This window comes from Eleutherodactylus coqui, chromosome 2 (assembly GCF_035609145.1).
Source record: "Eleutherodactylus coqui strain aEleCoq1 chromosome 2, aEleCoq1.hap1, whole genome shotgun sequence".
In the NCBI taxonomy this organism is placed as follows: Eukaryota; Metazoa; Chordata; class Amphibia; order Anura; family Eleutherodactylidae; genus Eleutherodactylus; species Eleutherodactylus coqui.
Window position 1 is genome coordinate 68,171,416 of NC_089838.1, and position 26,559 is coordinate 68,197,974.

At 40.6% G+C, this 26,559-nt stretch overlaps 1 protein-coding gene across 3 annotated transcripts in view; it reads left to right on the forward strand.

Moving 5' to 3' along the window:
• Positions 1-26,559, forward strand: part of ATP10B (ATPase phospholipid transporting 10B (putative)) — a 361,387-nt gene that overhangs the window by 302,758 nt on the left and 32,070 nt on the right. For all 3 annotated transcript variants that reach the window (XM_066591077.1, XM_066591078.1, XM_066591080.1), the window contains 6 exons: positions 10,023-10,108; positions 12,942-13,048; positions 20,012-20,143; positions 22,231-22,358; positions 22,801-23,053; positions 24,276-24,505. In XM_066591077.1, the coding sequence (XP_066447174.1) occupies positions 10,023-10,108; positions 12,942-13,048; positions 20,012-20,143; positions 22,231-22,358; positions 22,801-23,053; positions 24,276-24,505 (936 nt within the window). The remainder of the gene's footprint in view (positions 1-10,022; positions 10,109-12,941; positions 13,049-20,011; positions 20,144-22,230; positions 22,359-22,800; positions 23,054-24,275; positions 24,506-26,559) is intronic.

Below are 26,559 nucleotides of genomic sequence, written 5' to 3' on the forward strand. Positions count from 1 at the left end.
TCCCACATGAGATTCATTTAACATACATCCCAGTGCATTTCTACCAGGTGCTAATAACCTATCCTTGTAATTCCCTTGTGCAGAATAATATTACACTCGAAGTGTAAAAACAATTCCATTAAATTAGTTTAATGAAATTTGAAATTGGACCTGCAAACACTTGAAGATTAGTCTTTGGCTGCCGCAATGCCCCTTTTATCCCTGCCTCATACAACTGTATTCTCTTAATGTACTCCGGTCACTCTTCCACAGAAGTTTAATACTTGCTTAATAAGATAAGCTCTTTTTGTCTTTCCATATGGAAGGTTAAAAGAGTTAGAAAGTAACTTCTCCCCTTGCTATAAGGGTATCATTGAGGTGACCGAGAGATTAACTTTTCCTTTGACATTTTGGAAATTTTCTCCTGAGCTGTGAATTTAAAATAAGCTCTAATTGAATCTACACTTTCAATACTGTTTAACTTTGGAGGAGTTCTGTTATTTGGCAGATAAATGCCACCTTCAACATCTTACAGACAAATGTCACTTCAGAGAGGGAGACAGAAAGAAAGAAGACTTCGTAGGAGTTGAACTTTGCGTTCAGAAGGCGTAGTCATTACCATTGTGCCGTAATTACACTTCAGAATGGAAGTCACGAACGGAATTGTAAAACCACCCAGGCTGAAGCAACATTCCTCCCTGACAATAGAAAAGAATCAATGTCCTATCATCATTGATTGTACAACATGCATAAAACCCATGTCAGCACTGCTCTGCAATACTATCTGTAACCTTAAGAATACTAAGAACACATTTTCCATTAATTAGCAGCACAATTGTGTTTTCTCTCTTTTTCTCTTTTCTTCTCTCTCTCTCTCTCTGGGCACCTGCACACGAGTGGAAATTCCGCGGCGGATTTTCCGCTGCTGGAAGACTGCAAAGGATTGCGTTAACAAAGGCAATCCTATGCAGACGGCCGCGATTTGGCCGTTCGAAATCTCGCGCGGCAAACAAATCGCGGCATGCTCTATTTCTGTGCAGGGCTGTGTCACTCACCTGCCGCCGACTCCGATCTGCGCATGCGCCGGCTGCCTGGCAAGCCGGCACATCAAACAGCCGGAGCCGTGGGTGCGGGTGAGTACGCGCTGGTCCCTGCAGGCCCTCAGGTCGGCTCCCGCGGCGAGAATCCTCGCCGCCGGATCCGACCCGTCCATCTGCAGGCGGCCTCTCTCTCTCTCTCTCTCTCTCTATCTGTCTTTCTATCTGTCTCTCTCTCTATCTCTCTCTCTATCTCTCTCTCTATCTCTCTCTCTATCTTTCTCTTTCTCTCTCTCTCTCTCTCTATCTATCTCTATCTGTCTCTCTATCTGTCTCTCTCTCTCTCTCTATCTCTCTCTCTATCTCTCTCTCTATCTTTCTCTCTCTCTCTCTCTCTCTCTCTGTTGATAGGATTGTGTGATGGCTTGTTTTTTGTAGAACGTCCTGTAGTTTCTATTGGTAATCATTTTTAGTATATAGGAATTTCCGTTCACCTTTTATTATAGGCATCTCCTAATAGGCAGAAATACATGGCAGCTTTGCAGGCCTTAAGAAGGCCCTGGGCAGCCATGAAAACTGAATATCACATTGCAATCCCATCGCAGGAAGGCTTTCGGAACCCCTGAACTCTGATCAGGACATTTAAATGCTGCTGTCAGAATTGATATTGACATTTAAAGGGCGAATGGCCGCGATTAGCATCAGCCGACCGTGGCTGTTGCCGTTGGGTAGCAGCTGCCTATATTCTGTTGTGTATAAGGCAGGATCAGCTGCCAATCCTACTCCATACAAACCCTGATGCCATGGGGCATAGATTTCGCCCAATAGTGTCAAGGGGTTAAAGATGCAACAACTTTATTTTTCTATTTGTGTAGGGGAGGAGCAAGGAGAGTAAAAAAGCAGTAATACTAAAAATTCAAATTATGCTACTGCTTTTTGGGCTTGGTTTTTACGATGTTCACCATGCAGTATAATTGTATTCTGAGGGTTGGTACAATTACAGTGATATCTAATCTATGTAATTATTTTTTTTTTGTAATACTACTTTTGCACAGTACAGTATAATTCTTTAAAATTGTTTTTGTATTGCCTCATTCCAAGAAGCCATAGCTTTTTCATTTAAATATGTACACAGCCTGCATGTGAACTCTGATTTATGCGGGGTGAGATGTACTTTTTAATGTAACTGTTTTTCAGAGATAGATAGATAGATAGATAGATAGATAGATAGATAGATAGATAGATAGATAGATAGAGTGAGAGAGAGAATATGTGAATATATATATGGTAGACATGGAGGTCGTTTTTTGGCATGATTGTGATGGGATGACAGAAGGAGCTCTCTCCACCTGTCATACTAATTTGATTATGCAGATGCTGTTGACCTTGGAATCTAATGGGTTGAGTGGCCATAATTGCAGCTAGCTCTGATCCCAGTCATTACAGCATGTTTTCAGCTATGCTTTACAGCTAACACCCACCAATGATGGCATGGACTCAGCTCCGGAGTCCACGCCATGTCAGCACTGTACATGTATATTTTTGTGTTGGTAACTTCCCACCCATGCTGCATAAATAAGATATAGGGCATGGATGAGTAAAAGATTCAGGGCATGAATGAGTTAAAAGAGGAATAACCCTATTTCTGGTCATTATATAACTTGTATCCTACACAGCTTGTATCCTTTTACAAATTTCGCCTCTGAAGGCTCCATAGCTGATTCTCAGTTGCCCTTGAGCTGGTGGGTGGAGGAGATCTATCTGTTATGTCTCCCATTCACTGCACACAGAGGAGAGAAAATCCTGCTCCCTTATCACTATGTATCACATACAAAGAAATAGCAGCAATGTGTAAGACATTTATAGAGACATACTGAGCAGTGTCCTGTAGATGTGATTCCAGTTGCTCTGAGACAGTAAAACACTATTAGCTGTAGCAGCACTTCTCTGTGTCTTTCTACTTCTCTCTCACTCAGCAACTCCTCACACCCCCACCCCCTCTCTCTAGAAACTTCCATGGGCAGCATCTGTCAGTGAGCTGTTTTTCAGAGTGAGTGAAAAGTTCAGGAGAGAGGGCCTGATATGTGGAGAAAGAAACATTTTCCTCTGATACGATATTTTGCAAAGTGTCTTTTCTTAGCTCGCACTATTGCTGTATGCAACGTTTTTTGAAAGTGCAAGGCCTATTTAATTTTCTACTGTAAATGTCATATGAATAAATCTTGAAAACTGCAGATGTCTGGAAATGATGGAGTGGACCAAATGGATAACCATCCATCAGATTAGCAAACCTTATTAACTATTAAATAGAAGTAATCCGTGTTGTAGCTGCATACCGTAATGCATTTATTTTTACCAGTAGCATGATTAATTAGCGGATGCAAATGAATTAACACTGGTGGTGTCTAAGCCTTAATTTGACAAAGATGTGAAGTGTTGAACCAATTTACTGTTTTCTCAACCGCTCACACTCTCTCATTGTAAAACAGATCTTTTTTCACTGTATTTTTATTTAGTATTTGCTGATCTGCTGACAGCCCACGCAGGTATATACTTGTCCTTCTCTGACACTGGTTGCTATGCAGAATGAAATTTTTTTTGTTCTTTAACGTGTTCCTGCAATTTTATATAATGTTAGGAACAATTCCCTAATATATTGTCAGCTGACATAATATATTGTTAAATATCTTGTGTATTTATTCGGAGTTAAGAAACTTGCCATTAATGTAGACCAGGGGACCATCTAGTGCACTCATGTCATACACGAGGCCCAGGGGCCGACACCATTCTGCCACCTCATTTTATGTGACTGCCAGTTGTGCAACAACCTTCACTCATCCAGCTTACAGCTCCGGTCTGTGCAGAGTTTGTGCGCTGTCCTATATGCAGCGTGGATGCCGAGGGGAGAGGTCAGCTGTCACAGGCTCAGCAGTGGCTGCCTCTGAAATGGAGCCGCAGGCTGGGTGAGCGGAATGCTTGTAGGGTTGCTGGCTGGCCAGAGGCCAATAGGAGGGTCACTATTACTATTGGGAGTACTGTGGGGGTCACTATTACTACTGGAGCCACTATGGGGAGCACTATTATTACTGGGGCCACTATGGGTGGCACTGTTATTACTAGGGTCACTTACTACTAGGGGGGGCACTACTACGTTACAGTCTTACAAGTAGAATTGGCCATTTGAAGGCGACCATAAAGCTGATGTGGCACTTGGGGAAAATGAGTTGGATACCCCTGATCTTGTGGGAAAGAAGTGTCTTGCATGTGGGATTTCGACATGCTCAAGCCTTGTGTTCTCACTGGAACTAAACTGCTACCAGAGATATCTGCCAGCAGCTTATTCCCCCCTTCCATGCAAAACACATATACACTGAGACAAGTTGAGTGTGCATGTATATTGGAATTTCGGAGGAATTGCTGTCCTCCAAATAAATGTTCAGGTGGCAGCTATCTGAAGGAAATGGCCAGCTGAAACCTCTAGAAGATAAATAATACCTTTTAGTTGTTTTTAAATGATATAGCTGTATGGTTTTTTATTTTTTTAAACATTTTCCTGGGTCCTGCAAACTTCCTCCTTGTATTATCTCTATAGATAGTGTTACAATTTCTGTATGTTAATAGAAGCTGTAATGCATAGTAGCTAATAAAAGGTGTCAATAGACTAAAGGTGGCCACACACATTAGATAAATGTGGTTGATGATTGAACATCTGGTGAAAGATCATTTCATGGATGCAGTCATACACATTTTAGTCCATATTGGCCATTACAAAGGTTGGAACTGGCCACACAAGTTCAATGACACTGAGCAACGGACGAATGATCTTTCAAGGAACCTTCTTTCAAAGAAAAATCATTCATGGCAAAAGATCTTTCATATAACTTTCGGACAAAAATGTTAAATCTGCCTGACTTCTTTCTAGATGATGTCATTGGTGGGCTAAAATGATTCTTCTCGGTTAAATTTCACCCAACAAATTATCATTTTGGTTGAAATTGTCCATTTTGATCAACATACAACATATGGGTATATGGGTATCTTATAACAATCCACAGGAAGTGATGAAATACAGCCCCTCCCCCAAAAATCAGTGAGTGGCAGGGAAGACTTATCTGTGTGTATAATTACTATTGTAAAGTACCTAACAAGGCTATAAGCAGTAAAATAGAGCTGTCATCTGTCATTTGGTTTCTCACCCCACAATACTGATGAGTCTACTGGCCACTATATATCACTTTTTTAGCACATATGCTGAATGTAGTTATGTTATATTATTTATTGAAGGGGTTGACCCACGAAAGCAACATATAACTTATTCACAGGATAGGTAATAAGTGTCTGATCAGTGGGGTACTGAATGCTGGGAACCCCCACCAATAACAAGAATAGGGATACTGAGTGTCCTTGTATGACTAAAGCTGTGGATACATGAGCAAATTACTGTTCCATCCATTTTAATGGAACTGCTGAAGATAGAGGGGGTGGACAGAAATATGGAAACACCAAACAAAATGCATGGGATTTTAATCATTAGCACTGACCTGCCCTTTTGACCCCTGCTTGACCGAGAGCCAAATTTGTGTTTACGTCACCTCTTGGCCTGCTCTGAGTGGTTTTGGGAGCTAGCTGGTAACAGCAGCTGAGTGTCTCAAACCCCTGACCAATGGAAACTCGTTACTCAGCAGATGTTCACTTCTGCCCTGCAGCACCTGTGTCATATTACCTCCACTTAAAATCGGTCTCTATATGTCTTTTTGAAATATTATATTTATAATCCCATGAAATTAAGGCATGTATTTCATATGGTGTTTCCATATTTTTGTCCAATCCCTATAGCTGTTTGTTTGCAGTTAAGTGGGTGCTTCAGGGTGGCCATGAAAAGTTTGTTAGTCAATAAAAAAAAGCAGTTATTACTACTGATGGTAATGCCCACACCATGTTCATTAGATCTTTCAGAGTTTTAGGAAAATTGTTCATCCTCAGTTAACCTGCATCCGAAGGGCCATAAAAGAATCAGTATTGTTGCATCGTAACTGGTTATTAGTGCCACAGTTCTTCATGCAGTAGGGTTGGAGTAGAGTTCTACAAATATTGGAGGATAAAAGGCAGCTTTGTGCTTTTTATTTCCACTGTCTGTCTTTCAAAAGTCACATTTCATCCTCCTAAATATCCACATTTTACTAAGCTGACATGTCTGTAACAAGGCGGTGTTAGCCGATGGAGCATTGTACATTTGTCTCCTTGTGTTTTCATGCTTCAAATGCTATCATTATGGAGGACATCATGAGAAGAAAATCTGATTAGTTTTATGTGGATAAGATTTCTCACTTGTGAATTCTGTGCCAGATCTCTTTGTTGTTCGCCTGTTCTCTCTGTGCCAATAAGGACATGTCTTTTCTTTTGATGCTTTGTAAATTATTTTAGTTGCGAGTATAACATTCAGCTACAGCTAATTAGGTGCTTCATATTCGATTAGTATGCTACATTTAACCTTCCTCACACTCCCATGGTGTTATAATTCTTTTAGAAAAAAAATCAGGTAACAGGCTGTAAAATTGTTCCTGTGTTACAGATTTGAAATTCTATTATGCAAGGAAATGATATGAGCTGTCTGTGTGCTAAGGAGAAATAGGTGGTGGAAAAAAGAATTCCTGGAGATGTCTTACTGATGTCAAAGTCCTTCATTCCTACAGTGTGTTATTGGCAGGACTGAGCTACCGTAGCTTCACTGGTGAGAGTAGATACATGGCACACTACAAATGTAGCAAAGAATGGGCATAGCTGGAGGAATAATCTTCATGTTAAAAAAAAAGTACTTCCGATCAAGTTATTGGTGGACATATCACTTTTGGTCAGCACTAGAGATGAGCGAACGTACTCGTCCGAGCTTGATGCTCGGGCGAATATTAGGGTGTTCGGGATGTTCGTTATTCGTAACGAACACCACACGATGTTCGGATGTTCGGGTTACTTTAACTTTCTTCCCTGAGAAATCTTTTCTATATGCGCTCAATGGGGCCGGCGGCAGCAGCGCCAACCCCATTGAGAACATATAGAAGACAAATCCTTCTTCTCTGCCACAGCTGTAACAGCTGTGACAGAGAAGAACGATGTTTGCCCATTGAATTCAATGGAACCGGCAATACAGCCGACTCCACTGAATGCAATGGGCTGCCGGCGATCGCGGGATGAATTGTCGGAAAGGGGTTAAATATATAAGCCCTTCCCTGCAATTCATCCAGAAATGTGTAAAAATAAAAAATATATATATACTCACCTGGTGCCCCTGAGCCAATCAGAGGCAGCCCTCACTCACCCATTCATGAATTCATGAATGGGTGTGAGTGAGGGCTGGCCTCTGATTGGTCAGGCTGTGACCAATCAGAGGCATCTTATTCAGCAGGCGGGGATTTTAAATCCCCGGCTGCTGAATACTACTCACAGCTGTTCAGAGCAGTTCAGGAGAACTGCAGCCTGCCGCGCTGAACTCCGTCTGCGGGCACCAGGTGAGTATATATATATTTTTTATTTTTACACATTTCTGGATGAATTGCAGGGAAGGGCTTATATATTTAACCCCTTTCCGACAATTCATCCCGCGATCGCCGGCAGCCCATTGCATTCAGTGGAGTCGGCTGTATTGACGGCTCCACTGAATTCAATGGGCTAACATCGTCCCTATCCGTTGCTGTGTCGTTCCCATCATTTTCTTGAATTGCCAAGATTTTCACACATGAAAACCTTAGCGAGCATCGGCGAAATACAAAAATGTTCCGGTCGCCCATTGACTTCAATGGGGTTCGTTATTCGAAACGAACACCCGAACATCGCGGGAAGTTCGTTTCGAATAACGCGAACCCGAACATTTTGGTGTTCGCTCATCTTTAGTCAGCACCGAAAGCTGAGATAATGTGAGAAGTTGCAATTAGTGTGGCATGAACAACTCTTAGTTTTGCAACCCTACAGTTTTACATCTGACGCAAATACATTTTGTCTATACCAGAGCTGTGCACTAATGATGCCAACAAGAGTGTCCTCATAATAGCACCTGCCACAATAAGCAATTCCAGTGCTGACTCCATAACAAAGGCTACCAAACAGCTGCATTGTTCTTCCCGCTTACAGCTGGTGTCCCACTGCGAACTACTAAGGGGACATGAGCTGAAAGAATCTTATCAGTGCTGTGGACTGTGATAACAGCCTGCACCGCTGATAAGAGTTTATCGCTCAATTCTAGAAAACTAGAATTGAGTGAGAAATGACTCATGCACAAAAACTGTACAATGTCTGTGCATTTACATGCAATGGTTATCGCTCAAAAGATAGCTTTGAGCGAATTTTGAGCAAGAATCGTTGTGTCTAAATGGGCCTTTAGAGGTAGGCTGAGCTCAGGAGATTAATTTTCACCACAACAAGATTTAGTGTAATCAAACTAATTCAGTTATTGATTGACAGACAGCAGCTTATATAGAGGCACATGATCTAATTACTATTATAATTAATTTATTGCCATTGGTCAAAGAAACATAAACATGCAAGATAAGGAATTTAACATCTAAATTATTAAAGGGAAAGTAGCACAGATGCAATAGAATCCTACATGATTAACTTCTCAGAACACAAAGGTACTTTAATTATAAACAATAATTTGTTTAGAGAGAGACAGAAGAACAGGGCACAATGACCCGAGACATTCAATGTAGGGCCTTGGATGTTCTAATCATTGAGGTCCTTTCTTATTCTTCAATACGTTTTAGCAAATCATGTTAAAGGAAAAGTAAACAATAATTGACACAGAAGATGGCTACTTGCTTACAGACTAGCTACGTATAGGATAGAACATGGAGTCATATTCCTTTCACTAACAATAGTTATCGGGTGTTGTCACATGCTGATTGGTTATTGTTATTTCTCATTTATCTATTTATAGGAAAAAAGGGAAGTTCTTTTTTGAAGAACTCAAAATTGTGATCCAACCATATCTCTGAGTCCAGAGTCCATCTCCAGTGTAATGAACAGATCATTAGACATACATGATTGATTAGGCTTTAATACCTGCTGTGTACAATCCAAATTGAACCACATATTCTAACATTCTCAATTGGTGGCCTCTACTGTCTTCACACCTGAATAAAGATGCTACCCCTACTGAATGTTTAAAGTACAGATCTCAGATTCACAAATCCATGTTATTGAAACAAAGATTTCAGAAACATTGCCTTTAAGACTACCAGAATATTTGTAATTATGTGCAATTTCATGTATTTATGCTACTATACTTTTCATTTTTAGTGCTAGCTGATGCATAAATGTAAAAAAAGCTTCAATTGCCAAAACTATGTCATCACGGTATAAGAAAGTTTGCATCACTCTTGTGGACAAAATAATGTTCAGCAGCTAGCTATCAAAAGTGACAGAATCAGCAATTAACTCTGGAGACGATTAAGTATTGGAAGAGAATAAGTTTGGCCTGTTGACTGGTTCTGTTAATGATGGAAATGTAGGGACTAGAGATGAGCGAACGTGTTCGGCCACGCCCCTTTTTCGCCCGAATACCGCGAACTCCGAGTACTTCCGTACTCGGGCGAAAACGTTCGGGGGGCGCCGTGGCGGCACAGGGGGTAGCAGTGGGGAGTGGGGGGGAGAGGGAGAGAGAGAGGGCTCCCCCCTTTTCCCCGCTGCTAGCCCCCGCACCGCCACGCCTCTCCCCGCCCCCCAGCGCCCCCCGAATATTTGCGCGCGAGTACTGAAGTACTCGCAAATGGCGGTATTCGGGTGCGTAAGTACTCGTAACGAGTACGTTCGCTCATCTCTAGTAGGGACTCTTCTACAAGGACCCATAAATATTACATTCTCATTGGAATGTGTTGGGGGAATCTGCCTACAAAAATCTAAATCCCGTAGCCTGCTCTAGTTTATAGGAATATATGATGCTACAACAACATTGCTCGTAAATAATGAACTTTTTGGATTATTGTGAATACTATGTGTTTTTTTTTATTCTAGGAATCTCCATTTGATCCTGAGTCCTTTAAACATACTATTGTGTGTGAGAAGCCAAATAACAATCTCAGCCAATTCAAGGGTTATATGTAAGTATTTGAAGGGATACAGTATTCCTGTGTTGAAGTGTTAAACCTCTTATTAGGCCCAGCGGTTCAAAGTTGAGTTTTATTCACGTAACACAATTCACCAAAATAGGAAGAATGGGGTGTAGTAGAGGAAGTGACAGATATTTGGTTATTTATCCTAAACAGTGCTTTCATTGAAATTATCTACCTTACTAGTCATTCCTCTATATAAATCGGGGACCATTCTGATAAACTATGCATCTGAGATAAGTCTTTTATTGACACCCAATCAATATGAACTTCTGGATACATTCGCCAATTCACCAACCTTGAGCAAGTACATTTGGGATGGGGAACATGCAAAATTGGTCTTGAGACAAACTTTTGCATTTTTTTAAACAAGATTTTCAGTTGCACAAAAATATAGACAGCATGTCCTATTTTGGCACATATTATGCACCAAAATAGGCCATATAAGTGAATGGGCTAACAGAAATCTGCAGTGAAAACGCATGAAACTTGTGTATTCGCTGTGTATTTGCACATCAAAACAATAAGCTATTCTGCGCATTCTTTTGCCCGTATAAATATGCTGCATATTGATGCACACAAAAAACTCACAACAAGGCTAAAATACCCAAGGAGTAGGCGTTTTTAAGTTTGTGAATATGCTGGTATTCACAGAACGATTATATGCTTACACCTGTTTGAATGAGCCCTAAAGCTGCAATGCTGCCAAAAACGACACCAACATGGTTTTACCAAAAGTTGGCACAGTTTTCAAAATACTAATGTTTCTTCGATTTTGCACTTATGTAGCCATTTTACCTGCCAAAATGTGTGAATATTAACCCTTTCCAATCCACTGTCTGACTTTTGAAGACATTATGATTTAAGGCTGTACAGCTCCGATGTTGGAAGACATCCGTCGGGGTTCTCTTACTGTATATTGCCAGCCTCTCTGCTGTCGGAGCCTATCTAACATGTCACCTCATGCAGTACTGGCTTTAGCCAGCATAAAGCGCTGTTGTACAATGGCAGAAAAAGAGTAAGACCCCCTAGGAAAACCAGGATACAAATTGGATTAGAAAGGGTTAAGAATTGATTAAGAAAGTTGTGCTGAATTGCATTCCAGCGTGGTTTTTGGCTCCATCATGACCATGCTGCCACCACTGTGCGTGTCTGTAAACTAACTTTGTTTCCTTTCACTGAAATTCTAAGGCTCACTCATATGGGCGTATGTGTCCCGCGTATCATGCACATATTTTTCACGCGTGTAATAAACGCAGTACACATAAATGCACAATAAATCGCCATATACTATATTGGGGCACACCAAAAAAGAGGATGCACTCTGCTTTTTTTCACGCACAGGTGTGAGTGGACCAATAGAAATCAATGGGCTTTTAGCACCAGGTATTACGTGCATGAAATATGCCCGAGTGAGTCCTAATATGTTTTGTTCACTTAGCAATAAAATAGATGAATTAAGTAGAATTAAGACTTGAAATACAATTCTCATTGTTCCAAGCTCTAACTTTAGTGGTTTTTATGTGTAATGATTAATTTTCCACATGTATTGTTGATGATGATGATGATGTTCGTTATCTGGAAGACTTTGTATCTTCCCTGTTCTTTTTCAATATTATGCCAGATATCGATTTGCTTTCTCCCTAATGCCACACAGAATGCGGAAGCAATAAAATGTTACAACTATGTTAAAGGCCAAAGCTAACGATAGTTCTGCTTTAAAAGTAAAGCGGAACAAAAAGCAAGAGAAAAACAATAGATTAATGTCAGACTTACCAATCACAAGAGTCCATATCAACAATATGTTACAGGGACCTTCAGCCATGGAAAATAGAGCAAGATCATGGCTTAAAGGTACATACACGCAAACCCAGACATTCAGCTATATACGTATGTAGTAATATTTTACTAACCCATACACACAACATTCATTGTATATATGAAGACTCACCCTTAGGAGATTGGTAATTTCTAATAGAACTTTCATTATAAGGTCTTATTCCGATGACCGTGGGCGCAACTGCGCTCGGCTGTACAGAGTGTAGTTGTGCCTGAACGAGGGGAATCCGTTTCCCTTCGCTGGCCTTTCAAACTCAAAGTGGAGGTATCTTACTAATTTATTTTTTGATATTACATTTAGAAGGAATGATGTTGGCAGAGACCTTCAAGATACTTTGGAGATGAATTTCTTAAGACTGCCAGAGGTGTAACTTGAAGCTCCTGGGTCCCAATGCAAAACCAGTAACAGGGCCCCCAACTGTAATGCTTTATTCATAGTACTGGGCTCCCTATATGGAGAAGAGAGGCCTTATGGGTGCTCTAAGGCTCCTGGGCCCGGATGCAACCGCATCCCCTGCATCCCCTATAGTTACGCCAGTAAAGACTGCCATTTCCATTGCCGGTCTTAATAGGATTTACCCTCGCAGGAAGTGTGCCTTATATTAGGCGCATCTTAGCCCTTCTGTGCACCTACGCAGAAATGTATGCCATATCCAATATGCTGTACATTTCTGCTATGATTTACGATCATTTCTGGCATAAGTTAAACATAAATGTGTCAGTTAGGGAGCCTACGCCCCATCCCAACAAGCCACACACCCTTTTTTGGAAATTGGCAGATGGCGGCACAAACCGCCAAAAGTCACTAAACTTTTGCACAAGCAAGCCTTGCCAAACCTTTTGGGACTTTTTACACCTGAAACTGGCATAAAATGGTTTGTAAATATCCCATTTGGGTTTTCCACTGCAGGTTTATTTCTATTGCGCCTCTTTAGTTATACAGTATGTTACTTATCTTTGATATGTTACTTATTACTACTTGCAGGGATCTGAATAATGGACAACGTACAGGATTTGGCACAGAAAGTCTTCTTCTTCGGGGATGTACTGTCCGAAATACAGAGGAAGCCATTGGAGTTGTTGTCTATGCAGGTGATTAAACTGTAGCAATATATTTACATCTTCATTAGTAATAGTTAACTACTAGTTTTCACAAAAATCTAATGAACACATTAGGCTACAGTGGTTAGAAGCAGATTAATCAACTTGGTGAACTCTTTCTATAGTGGGCCATAAACTCTAGCAAATAAAAGTATGCACTTTAATTAGAGATGAGCGAGCATACTCATTAAGGCGATTTAGGGGTGAGCGGGGGGTTGCGGAGGGAATCCTGAGGGAGAGAGAGAGATCTCTCTCACTCTCCACCCCGCTCTCCTCCGCCGCCCCCCGCCCCCTGCAGCCCCCCCGAATCTTCATGGACGAGCCAGCAGTTACTCGAAAAAGGCGTTGCTCTCTCTCAAGTAAATCGCCTTAACGAGTATGCTCGCTCATCTCTAACTTTAATACATTTACTGCAGTTGGACTTTGTAAATAGATTTATCTTCTATTGCAAAATTGAGGGCGCAGCAAGTCACATACTGACGCCTATCCCTTCACCACCCTTCCCATAGGCAAATACTTCCTCCTATTTCCTTAGATGTCTTTTTCTCCATTCATACATGCTTGTGCACAGTTTAAGAAACAGGCACTGTCTATTATTATGAAATTCCAAAAATACACTTGTACAAAGTCTAATTATGACAATATTTTTTGCATTTTGTAAGTGACAGAGAACAAGTTTACAAAAATGCCAGACAACTAAATTGGAATTTAGCACGCAGTGTTCATTATCAATATGACTCATTGCCTCACATTGGACTTATTACAGTTGCCCTTCATTCTGGGCTAATTTTATATGTTCTGTGATGATAAGTTCTTGTACCTGTGGCTAAGTAATGCTATCTGCCTGAAAGTCTGCATGTTTTCTAAAGCAAATTGTATCACAAAACTGTCTTACATGCTTTGCACCACATTTGCCCTTACAATGAAGTCAATGGAAGCCGTCCGACCTGTGGTCCTTCCGCAATCGTCATGCGGGAACCACGTCATTGCCTATCGACAGCGCTGTGTAATCTGTATTGTGCATGTGCACCGGCCTGTCCATCCGCAATACAGATTAAGAAAATTCTATACAGGTACGTTGGGGCCACTGGCCGAGCACAGGGTCAGATTTCGTTGCGGAATCCCGCATACGGAATCCGACCCGTTCATGTGCAGATGGCCTTATGCACTTTTTTTTGCTACATCCCAAAAAATTCTACTGCTTTGTGGTAAAGAGGGAAAGAGGGCATGGCCTAAATGCAACATTGTGCACCAAAATTGCACCAAAGGTTGGACACAAAAACTAGTGTTCACTCAGCCAACTAATAGTTGGTATAAAGTTAGAAATATCACTAATCTTGACATTTTGGGCTAAGCCATGTGGCGATTTTCTATAATGTCAGCCCCCACTTGCTGGATGGTGTGTTCATCGATAGCAGAGTGGGGTTCCCCTGGAATTGGAGCCATTTCCACCGAAGTCTGACCCCATTTAAATTGACGATGCCAGTTCTTGACTACATCATATGATGGGGAATCCTCTCCATAAACTTTTTTCATTTCATCGAACATCTCCCTTGGAGTGCGGCCTTTCAAGTAAAGGAACTTGATAACTGCTCTATATTTCACTGGGTTCATTATTGGACTTTGCACCACTTCAGCACCTGTAAAAGAAAGAGCGTTATCAGTTCAGAGTTGCATCCAGGACTGCCACACTTAATCAAACATTTGTCATACTTTATTAAAAAGAAAGTAAGTGTGATCTGTGCATTGCTGGGTAATGGCCCTTATTTTTCACTTATCACTGTTAGTACTATACTAAACTTTTTAAAGAGTTGCGATATATAGAAGCAGCATCAGTGGTGCATGCAAATTCAATGCACCACTGATGCTGCTTCTATGTATTACAACCTGTGGATTTCTTTGGGACTTGGATCCTGTCCTAAGTAAGCGTGCATCTATTGTGCCACTCCTTCAATGGTTGGAAAGCTGGTGAGTGCGGCTGACGAAATTGTATGCTTGTGACACTTTTTAAAGAGGTTGTAAAGTTACAAACAAAATCCCTTTAATAGCGCTCTCCCTAGTAAAATAAAATAAACTGAGCACTACTAACCGCTCCTCTATTGCTGGGATCCAGTGGTAAAGTCCTGCTGTAGTCCTGTGCCTGTTGTGCCAACTGACGTCACTGTAAGTCAGGTGACTGCTGTAGCCAATCACGTATAATAAAGAATTACAGCAGCACACGAGCGGAATCCCCAGAAGGGTGAGGTGGATAAATTGCAGGCCATTGAGGGAGTCTGAACCACAGGACTCCAATAACAGCTTGAGAATAAACGGGTATAGTGGCAGCATGAGCAGAAAATCGTCTTTTAGTAAAAAAGTTGCAAAAAGCTTTATAATCCATGGTCTTAGAGTAAAAAGTAAGCAAGCTACGTTGCAGTGGAACATTAATTTAATAGAGAAAAACATATAATTGTAAGATTTTACCTTCTTTTCTTATTTTGGACCCACTCCTGGTTTTGGCTTACAAATACTAATGCAAAATACTGACCAAAACTCTGCCCAAGGCATCAAGGCTGCAGGAAAGTTTGTCATATGATAGCTACTGTATCTTACTGATTAAAGTACATACTTTTTAGCAAAAACAAGAAAAAACTTGCTAAAAAGTGTACTCCTCTTTTGGACTAATATCAGAAGGGTCAAGGTGCTCTAGAGCCCTCTGACCACTTCTGTAATGATTAGTTACAGTGCAAAAGTGCTGTAACTGGTGTTGTAGCTGATCATTAAGACTGGCAACCCCACCAGGAAATACTTTACCTTCCCTGCAGAGTTCCAACACTGCTGATTATCACAAGCCCTGGCTTCCGACACTTCCACCTGAAGTCAGCGTTACTGCACTTCCTGTACACACAGGCAGAGGTCAGAGCGCAATTATAATCAGCTGCACCTGTACAGGAATTGTATGGAGAAGGTAAAGTACTTCCTGATGGGGGAGCACTGTTACTACTGGGGGCCACTATTACTATTGGGGGCATTATCATTGGGGGACACTATAACTACTAGAACCACCATTATTACTGGGAAAACTGGTGGCACTACAACTACTGGGGGCCATTACTACTACTGGGACCACTGGGGTGCCACTACTATTGGAGGCACTATTACCACTTTTGGCCACTATTACTACTAGAACCACTGGGGACCACTAATACTACTCGGGCACTATTACTATTGGAACGCTGGAGGCACTACTACTACTGGGGGTTATTACTGCGCCTGGAACCATTGGGGGCCACTACTACTGTGGGCACTATTACCACTGATGGCCACATTACTACTTAGACCACTGGGGCCAATATACCTTCTGGGGAACACTATTTCTACTGGGACCGCTGGGGGCCACTATTACTACTTTAGGGTCATGATTATTGCTGGGGGCACTGAGAGGGTGCACTATTGCTATTGGGGCCACTGCAGCTATTCAGGTGCACTTGAAATGTAACCCTCCAATTCTTCAGTCCCCCAGTTTTAATTAGTATCAAATATTTGATCCTATTTTCTATTGTCTAAACCTGGGTGCATCTTATAGTCCGAAAAATATGCCATCTGCTCTGCTGAATAGTTAAAGGAGCTCAAAAATGGGAAAGGCATGTGTAGTATGTATTTCCGGCCTCTTCCTAAGAACTTTGGGGCACTGTTTGTTTAGTATCTTTCAGCTAACTATTATTAGGGAATCTGTCCAATAATCTAACCCGATTAAAAGGAGTAACAAGTTTATCATATAGACTGTACTTTTACATCCCTTTTTAAACATTTTATTTTATTGTTGTTCAGTTTTCCAGCTCAAGTCGAAAATCTGATCTTTATTATCAAAGGACCTGATATCCAAGCTGTGATCTCAAATGTCCCAGTTACTTTTTGGAGGTTAAATTTAGCATAGCTTTTCATTATGGCACCATGGGGTCTTAAAATGTGATATGACCAGATAAGTGCAGTAAATTCAGTCTTTTCCCTACATTGCCTTTCTGAATTTGTATAATGCATACATTAATTTTCTAATAGTTTTATTTTTATAACCAAGTCCCATCTTGTTCTCCTGAATTCCGGCCTGCACAGTGGCTGGTATTATTATCTCATGATGCTTCCCATCAGTGTCCATAGTACTTATTCCTGCTGTAGGAAAGCTTCTAAATGTATTTCTAGTGCCAAGTGAAAATGGTACATGACTGAAATTAGAGTTAGATAAATTAGGCTGGCTATACCTTTCCGAGATCAAGCAGAGGGCAGCGCATATGCAGTAATGATCACATTTAGTCCACTTAATGAAGCACCGCAGCAATGTCCAGCTGCTCGCTTCAACATTTAAGACTTTGGAGGTCATATCTTTTTTCCAACTGGCTTACCCGTGGTCTATTAATGCATGAACCAATTATAAGGATACAAAAATGTTATTTTTAAAACTAAATTCAAAAATGTGAAAACATGTTGTTTGTCTTGAGGTTTATTAATCAATAGACTTGTAATGATTACACATGTATAAAAGTTGTGCAAGCAAATTTATAAAAACTGCCTACACAACTTTAAGGAGTGCCGTCGTTGTTCACATTGAAGAAGCACTGCGATGAGTCAACCATGGCAGGAGAGACAATACAAATCAAAATGATTGCCTCTCCTGCCTCAATCTCCCTACTCATATTAGAAACAAGGGGCGTTCATTAAAGATTTCCCCAGACCCACTGCCTGTGGACTGAGAGCAATGAAACTTGGCACAGTTATTAGTCCTTCTTTACATGTGTGCCACCTAGGGACACACACTTCTCCAATTTCTGCAGCAGTGAAGTATAGTGTGCCCCAGTAATCGTGGTACCGTTTGCTAGGAAATGCATTAAGACTACTCTGTGCTGGTCCAAAAAGACTATGAGCATGACCTTGCCTGCCGAGGGTTGGGCAAGTGCCTTCTTTGGATGCTTCCAATGCATCAACTGGATTTTAGTCTCCAGTTCATAGTGATGGACCCAGCTTTCGTCCCGTGTGATCAGTCTGTTGAAAAAGTCCTCCTGGTTTCCATGGCACATCATCAAAAGAGCCTGGGAGCATTCAACTCATTCCTGCTTCTGAAAAGGTGTGAGCAGCTGGGAAACCCAGCGAGCACATACCTTGTGCATATGAAGATGTTTTTAGATAGTTTTTTCCACGGACCTCACACTAATCTTGACATTTTGGGCTAGGTAATGAAACGATTTTCCAAAATGTCAGCCTCCACTTGCTGGATGGTGTGTTCATCGATAGCAGAGTGGGGTTCCCCTGGAATTGGAGCCATTTCCACCGAAGTCTAAGCACATTTGAATTGACAATGCCAGTTCTTGACTACATCATATTATGGGGAATCCTCTCCATAAATCTTTTTCATCTCATCGAACGTCTCCCTTGGTGTGTGGTCTTTTAAGTAAAGGAACCTGATAACTGCTCTGTATTTTTACTGGGTCCATTATTGGAACACTTTAGTACCTGTAAATTAAAGACCGTTATCAGCTCAGAGTTGCAAATTGGCACGTAACCTATAGAGACTTATATCATTACACATCTGCGCTAAATCGAAGTGGGTCTAGGGAAATCTTTAATGAACCTACATAGTATATTAATCACTGGCTTGCTTTCTCCATTCTTGTGGTGCCATGTGGCGACCCTAAAGGAGTGAGCCCTACCTCTTCTTAGAAACGACACTTTCCTTACTTCTAAAGAGTCAAGCTGCAAGGAGGTATGTCCTGTGACCCCACTCTTGCTTCTACTGGATTGCTTAGTGGGCTCACAGAGGGGTGACACACGTGTAACAAATTATTTATCTTTGACCTATTCGCCATCTAGTAATTACATTTGCACCCTGTAGTGTTAGAGAAGTTATTAAATGCCCCAATGTAATAGGACTCAATCAGGTTTCAGGTTCTCTATAAGGCTGTACAAGACAGAAATTTTCATTTAGAATTGTATTTGATTATTTAAATATACATCATGATGACTAATTCAGGACATGCCGATAATTATAATACTATGTTTGATTGAAGCATGCCTCTGTAGTCTGAATTTCAGATGAGCAAAGACTTCATCACCGAGGCAAATCAGACTATTGAATGCCGTTCTTCCAGGTTGACACATGGAATAACTTAACTCTGACTGTCAACTCTTAATTCTTTAGTGGTATCTGACTTAGTATTTAACCTAGTCACTGTACTGACTGAATATTTAATCTGACATCTGGTGTTAAAGAGGATGTGCAAGAAAAGGGTTTATGAATGATGAAATAGGCTGTGCTTGGTATTGCAAGTGGACCCTATTTATTATACGATCGCAAGAAGGGGTTCCTATCTCTTCTATCGGATAGGGCACTGATGAACCATATGCAGTGCTGCTCCATTTAAACTACATTGGACCGCTGAAGATAGCCAAGTACACACCAGCAGTCCCATAGAGTTTAAAGGAAATAGCATCATGCATGCTAGTCCACCACTCCATTCAACACAGAGGATGCGGTGCCCCCATTCTCATGACCGGTGGACAAGGGGTAAGTTGTCATTATGAGTATACTCCTTTAACTAAAATCAGAGGTTTCTTTTAAAAGTTTTGTTTGCAGCTGATTCTTATACAGCACATTTTAGATTCTAAAATATGAATTGAATGTATAATCAGTTATAATGTGATTTTCATTAGTCTTAAATCTTTGATGGTTATATTCTAATTAGACGTGTAATCTAGTCACTTGAAACAAGAAAAACATCTTTAAAAAACTGGGCTGTCAGGACGACATGCAAATCGTGCCATAAAAGTTGCTCTATTGGGTCAAAATGGTTAATTAAAACACTTGAGTTGTCTTGATTGCTAGGAATCAGCAGGAAGCTACATGCTGACACAACTATGTAAAATACATTCAAATATAAAGATATTGATTAAAATTCTGCTATTTGTATCTCTCCCCCCCTCTAGGGCATGAGACCAAGGCAATGCTGAACAACAGCGGTCCACGTTACAAACGCAGCAAACTGGAGAAACGGATGAATATCAATGTATTCTGCTGTGTTGGCCTTCTCGTCGTAATGTGCCTCATTGGAGCCATAGGTCTTTATTTTATAACTTTGTATATGTAGTCTATATTTCTTTTTTCTCCATTCCATTTTAAATATGTAATATTTTAAATACACAGTCCTTGGGCAGATTACGGCACATGAATCTGGCATTTCTTATCAAAGAGGAACTAATAGGTAGAATCACACCCTGGACATGCCAGTCTTAGGGTTAAATAAAGTGGAAGCTTCCTTGGATACATGTAGCATTGTGTCATGTGATCTCTCTTGGCTCTGCTAAAGAAGGCAGGGTCATTTATGGAGAGTTAATTTCTGCTCCAGATAGAAGTTGGTGTGACACTTTCATCTTTTATTGTGTAAAGGGGCCTGTCTCTGGAGCTATGAGTCACTCCATTGGTACCCCTACCATGTGATTGTGGGATCCCAAAGTTTCATGGTAGCTAGGGATCTAATTAAGGCTCTCAAATCTGCCATCTTTGTGGAAAGCCTAATAGGGTGCCTGTCATTGTTACACTATTATGTCAGAAATCAAGCGACTGTATGGTCTATTTTCCTGCACATGGGCGAATTTGCGTTGCGAAATCCGGAGCAAGTTTTCACCTCCGGATTCTGCAGAAATCCAGTTCACAGCATTCTATGACAATACGCGATTTCCTGCCCACAAATGGAAATTGAGTGCGATTGTGATTTTGTGCCTGCCATGCACGGCCGGCTTCCATTGAAGTCAATGGAAGCCATCTCTTCCGTGGCCATTCTGCAATCATCATTGCAGAATAGTCGCATCAGCCGTGTTATCAACATAGCGATGGTGCGTCATCCTCTGTACTGCGCATGTGCGCCAGCGCGTCGGCTGGCACATCAGCAGCAGAGGAGAAGATGGCGGAGAGGTACGCTGGGGTCTCCGGCCTGGGCACTGGGATGAACTCTGCTGTGGGAATCACACATGCAGGGTCTGACCTGCCCATGTGCAGGAGGTCTAATGTGTTATTTATACTGTAAACAGAAAGTGATCAAAAAGTTGCATATACACCCCAAAGTAGTATCACTAAAAACTCCAGCTCATTTTACAGAAAACAAGCACTCACACAGGTCTGTCATGGAAAGAATAAAAACATTATAGGTCTTTGATTGCAGCAACATAAAAATCTGACCCAGCAGAATAAAATTATGCAGTATTTGTGTGAAGTGTAACAAAATTTTAACGAAAAAAATGGCGGAATTGTTTTTTTCATTCCCACCCAGAAAGAGTTAGTAAAAGTTAATCAATAACTTGTATGTACCCCAGAATGATGGCATTGAAAATTTCAAATTGTCTTGCAAAAATCAAGAGTTCATATATCTACACCAATGGAAAAATAAAGTTAGGGCTTGTGGTATACAGAGATATAAAAAAAACAACCTTAAGAGGTTAAAGTAGTCATTCCGAAAGTTTCCAGGTAGAATATGTATTAACAGACTGGTACTTGAAGATGTTCCTCTCATACAATGCCCTCATCCCTTATAATGCACCCATGATAACATTACATGCTACTGCCTTTTTAGGTTTCAATATTTTTATTAACTTTCTAAGCCTAGACATCCCATACAATGGACAAATATATTGCCTTTTTAGCCGCTGAGCTGTAGAGATAAGGGTTTTTGAGATTTTGGAGAAACTTTCTGATTTATTTATTGTAGGTTCATTCTTCTCCATAATTCCTTTACCTTCAGCCAGTAACGGCCTGTCAGTCATGTGTTGTAACGTATTTATTGTACAGATAGGACATTTGAGCAATGTCCTACTAGCAAGCCTTAGGCCTGCTTATAATGGGTGTCTACACTCTGCTGACATGTCACAATGGCTGCAATTATGAACTCCATCCCCCCAGCCCTGCAGATTCTTTACAAAATCATCCACCTTTTAAGGGTTAATGGTTAGATTAGAAATTAGTCTACTTTTCCTTACAACAGCACAACCCTTGTCCATGGACTTCAGATTATCCTTCGAAATGGGGATGAACTGCAATATCATACACAGCCCAAGGACTAGGGGGCGCTGTTTCTTAAGAAAAAAAAAATTAAGAAAATCAGATCTGCTCCAATCAGGACAATACAATTTACTGAATGTTGCATATTTTTCAGGTCATGGCCTTTGGTATCGCAAGTTTATAGTACATCCTTTATTTGACGCTCCAAATCCTGACGGAAGTTATACTACGCCAGCTCTTGCTGGTTTCTACATGTTTCTTACTATGATTATTCTGCTGCAGGTAAGTACATTTGTTTAATAAACTACTTTTACCATTTTTTCATGACTCGGGTTCTTGCAGCTGTTTTCCAAGGGTGAACTTCCAAAGAATTCTAATGGACTCATATGTGGTATAAAAATCCACCACTGACAAATCTGCTGAAAAATCTGCATGTATTAAATGTGGATTTTGATATAGATTTGCTACAGAATTGGTACAATATCCTCTTTCCAAATGTGCAGCAGTTTTGTGGAAAATCCCCATCAAAACCCCTATGTAAAACACATGCATATTGCACCAAATTTGTCTGTGGTGCATTTTTCCATCCCTTGAGTCCACTCTAAAACCACTTTATGACCCATTCATTCATATGGCACATTCTTTAAATTGTCAAATACAATATGTTGTCTTTAAAGTAAGTAACCTTTCATAGACACTAAACATGAACCATCTTTTGTTGCAGGTCTTGATTCCAATTTCTCTTTATGTATCTATTGAGCTGGTGAAACTTGGCCAGATCTACTTCATCCATAATGACCTTGATCTCTATGATGAAGAAATTGACGCATCCGTGCAGTGCCGGGCGTTAAATATCACAGAGGATCTTGGACAAATCCAGTATATCTTCTCCGACAAAACTGGAACTTTAACAGAAAACAAAATGGTCTTCCGTAGATGCACAATTGTAGGAAATGAGTTCTCTCATCAGGAAAATGGTAAGTCATATCTGTCATGACAAGGGGCAAAGCAACCTAGCAAGCCTTCATGTGTACAGGATGGCATCTGGTCAGTTCGGAGTTATCTTGTGCAGTTCGCCAGTTTCATGTCAGAAGAGTAAAACTTTAGGGTGTCTGGCAACTCGAACCTCAACTGATGACCACAATAAACTATTGATATTCTTGCTAAATGGTGAGGTGTCCTTACTCTACACTCTTATCACCATGTTGTCTATTACTGAATTATAAGTCGAGACGTTTCTTATTTCACTTCAGGAAGACCTGTTTGCTCTCCTGACATGTCTCTTTTACTCAATACTTACATTCCCATGAAATAGCAATTCCAAGGCATATTTTCTTAGAACTCTGCATTGTGTCATTCTTTTGTTTTTCCTCTTGGAATTTTATGAGTAAATGAACAACTGGACATTACCGTTCTCCTTGCTAGAGACGTATGTCCTTATTTTTACTTTTATATGTAGCATAAGTGTGCTGTCTTAAGGTGTTGGCCATTATTGTTGTGTGGTGGCTAGTCATAGCATGGGGCATGGTTATAGTTGCTGGTGTCTAATTGGATGGACAATTTTAAGATATATCTTTCCATGCAGAGTGGAGGAGTAGGGAGAAGAGTGATATATTAGAACGGGAAAGCAGCACTTGAAAAGGCTCCCGATTGTGGCACAAATTTGTAGTAGGCCAGGAAAACTACTTCAGTAGTTGGCACTGTGGTTCTAGTTGCCGCAGAGTGTTGCTAGAGTCAGGCCAGAAATTAATGTGGACTGCGGTGAATTTTCGAAAGCTGTCACGTACTGTTGTTGTATTTCTTGGTTTATCTACAAGTAAAGTTGATATCGAACAGACTTTGTGGTCCTGTATATCTATATTACTGCCACATTGATTGATGTCCCAGAAGCCTTATGACCAGTTCTTTTCTAAATATGCCACACTTTTAGGTAAAATGACTGGCAACATAGCATATCACCAAGATACTTCATTTCTTACCAACTCATGCAATAAACCTACCAGCTTGACTGTGTCTCTTGTTATGGGGAGACACAGTCAAGCAGAAGTTTTCTATGATCACAATGTGTCTCTTGTCATAAAACAAACTCAAGAGATTATCAAGAAATTTAGTTTTGCTTGTCTTTTTAAAAGACCAGACCACATTTCCAGCCATGCTTTTAATTAGCAAATTAATATTATGTTAATTTCTTATTCACAGCAAAACGTCTGGAAACTTACAAAGAAGAAGATTCTGACGATGAAGATTTGACAAAACTAAGAAACTTTCCAAGAAATAATAGAATTCATGAAAACCAATCCACCTTGAGGAATAAAGGCACTCGAGCTCTAAGACGGTGCCAGAGTGCTCGACCAAATATCCTGGGGCACTCTAGAAAAAAATCTGAAGGACGTTTTGACATTTCCCAAGTGGCGTTTAGCAGTCCTATTGTAAGTATTTTATATCCCTCAGACTATTCGACAATTATATTTGCCTTATGTAGATGGTCCTAAACATATCAGAACATTAGGCCACATTCACACTTCCTTTTACACCCCAGTCTAATTTCCATTGTTCTTCTCTGCAAAAATACAGAAGCTGCTGGATTCGGCACTTGCCAAACTCAGACGGTGCCAGACAGATACCATTCATTATAATAGGGTTTTTCCAGCTTCTAGCGTGCCAACCAAAATTTTCCTGGATGAAATAGCGCAGGATTTTGCATTATTTTGTTCAGATTTCTGTGCCAGATCTATGGGTGTATTCACATGGGTGAGCACAATATCGTCTGAGAAACGTGAAACAATATCGCACTTGTAAACATGCAATTCTCCAAGCATCTGCAATGCATTTTGGAAAAAAATGCATCACATCATTGCTCTTGGAATTTTCTCGTGCAGGAAAAACGTGCAGGAAAATCCCATATTTCAATAGCAAAAATAAAAAATTGAATATCACCCGGATGAAAAACGCATCTGCATGTGAGTGCGATGTGATTTTTTCCCCCATTGAAAATAATGGGCAATATTGCCCAAAAAATAGGACCTGCTACTATTTTTCTATCTTGTAGCATTGCTGTGAGAGAAAAATCACCCATGTAAATGCAGCCACAGCAAATAATGGGTTCTATTTCCATGCAGCTCACAATTCATAAAACTCTTGCAGGAAAATTGCCTTTGTGAAAACACTCTAAACTGGAAGGTCCAAACAGAGCCTCCAGTGCAGATGTGAATGTGGTCCTAGACTTTTATTTAGGGCAAAACCACACTGCCGTAGGTGCAACTACGCACGCTGTTTCGTTAGGAATTTTAAAAAAGGAGCGCAAAAATAGGTGCTCCCTGATCTTTCCCACATGATGTACTAGCTGATATACCCGGCTTCGCCTGAGTTAATTTGGTACTGGTGTTTATCTGGTATTCACATGGAAAATCTTATGAAGTCGTGGTTACTTTAGAGATACCGAGGAAAAAAATATGTTCACCATTTTGCATGATTCTTTGGGTCACCCAGGAAACACCACGCGGAAATAACCAATGCGACGTGTCCTTTATATAAAATGACATCAGGAAGTGAGAGAATTAGATTCCGTATGTAAAATTTGGACACTAATTCTTTTGCACTTAGAATTGAATAATCGAGTTGGGACCCATTAACTTTTCCTATTTATGACATAATCAATACCCATGCCAAATTTCAAATTTCCATGACATCGGGAAGTGAGAGAATTAGATTACGTACGTAAAATTTGGACGCTAATTCTTTTGTGCTTAGAATTGAATAATCGAGTTGGGACCCATTAACTTTTCCCATTTATGACATAATCAATGCCCGTGCCAAATTTCAAATTTCTATGACATCGGGAAGTGATAGAATTGGATTACGTACCTAAAATTTGGATGACAATTCTTTGGCGCTTAGAATTGAATAATCGAGATGGGACCAATTAGCTTTTCCTATTTATGACATAATCAATGCTCATGCCAAATTTCAAGTGAGAGAATTAGATTCCGTACGTAAAATTTGGACGCAAGTTCTTTTCCCCTAGAATTGAATAATCGAGTTTGGAACCCATTAACTTTTCCTATTTTGGACATAATCAATGCTCATGCCAAATTTCATGTTTCTACGACATCTGGAAATTGGAGAATTAGTGGCGAGTCAGTCAGTGAGTCAGTGAGGGCTTTCGTCTTTATATATATAGATTAACTACGTGCGGGAAAGATAGGGCAAGTCCTCACGGTTCTCAAACTTATGTTCGAACGCGGCATTTCCATCACCGCTATTTCGAGGACTGTCTTTTCTATTTTAGGCGTTCAAGCATTTTTAAATGAGATGCGCTGCCCATTGAAGTCAATGGAGAGCGTTTTCAGTGCTGTCAAAAATGCAGTAGAACACTGTGCACAGCGTTTTACCATGTCTTTAACTGCAGCGTTCTATGCCACTGGGAAGGAAACTAAAAGTGGTGGTGGCATCGGCTTTCTTTGCCTGCGTTTTCGGCAACCAA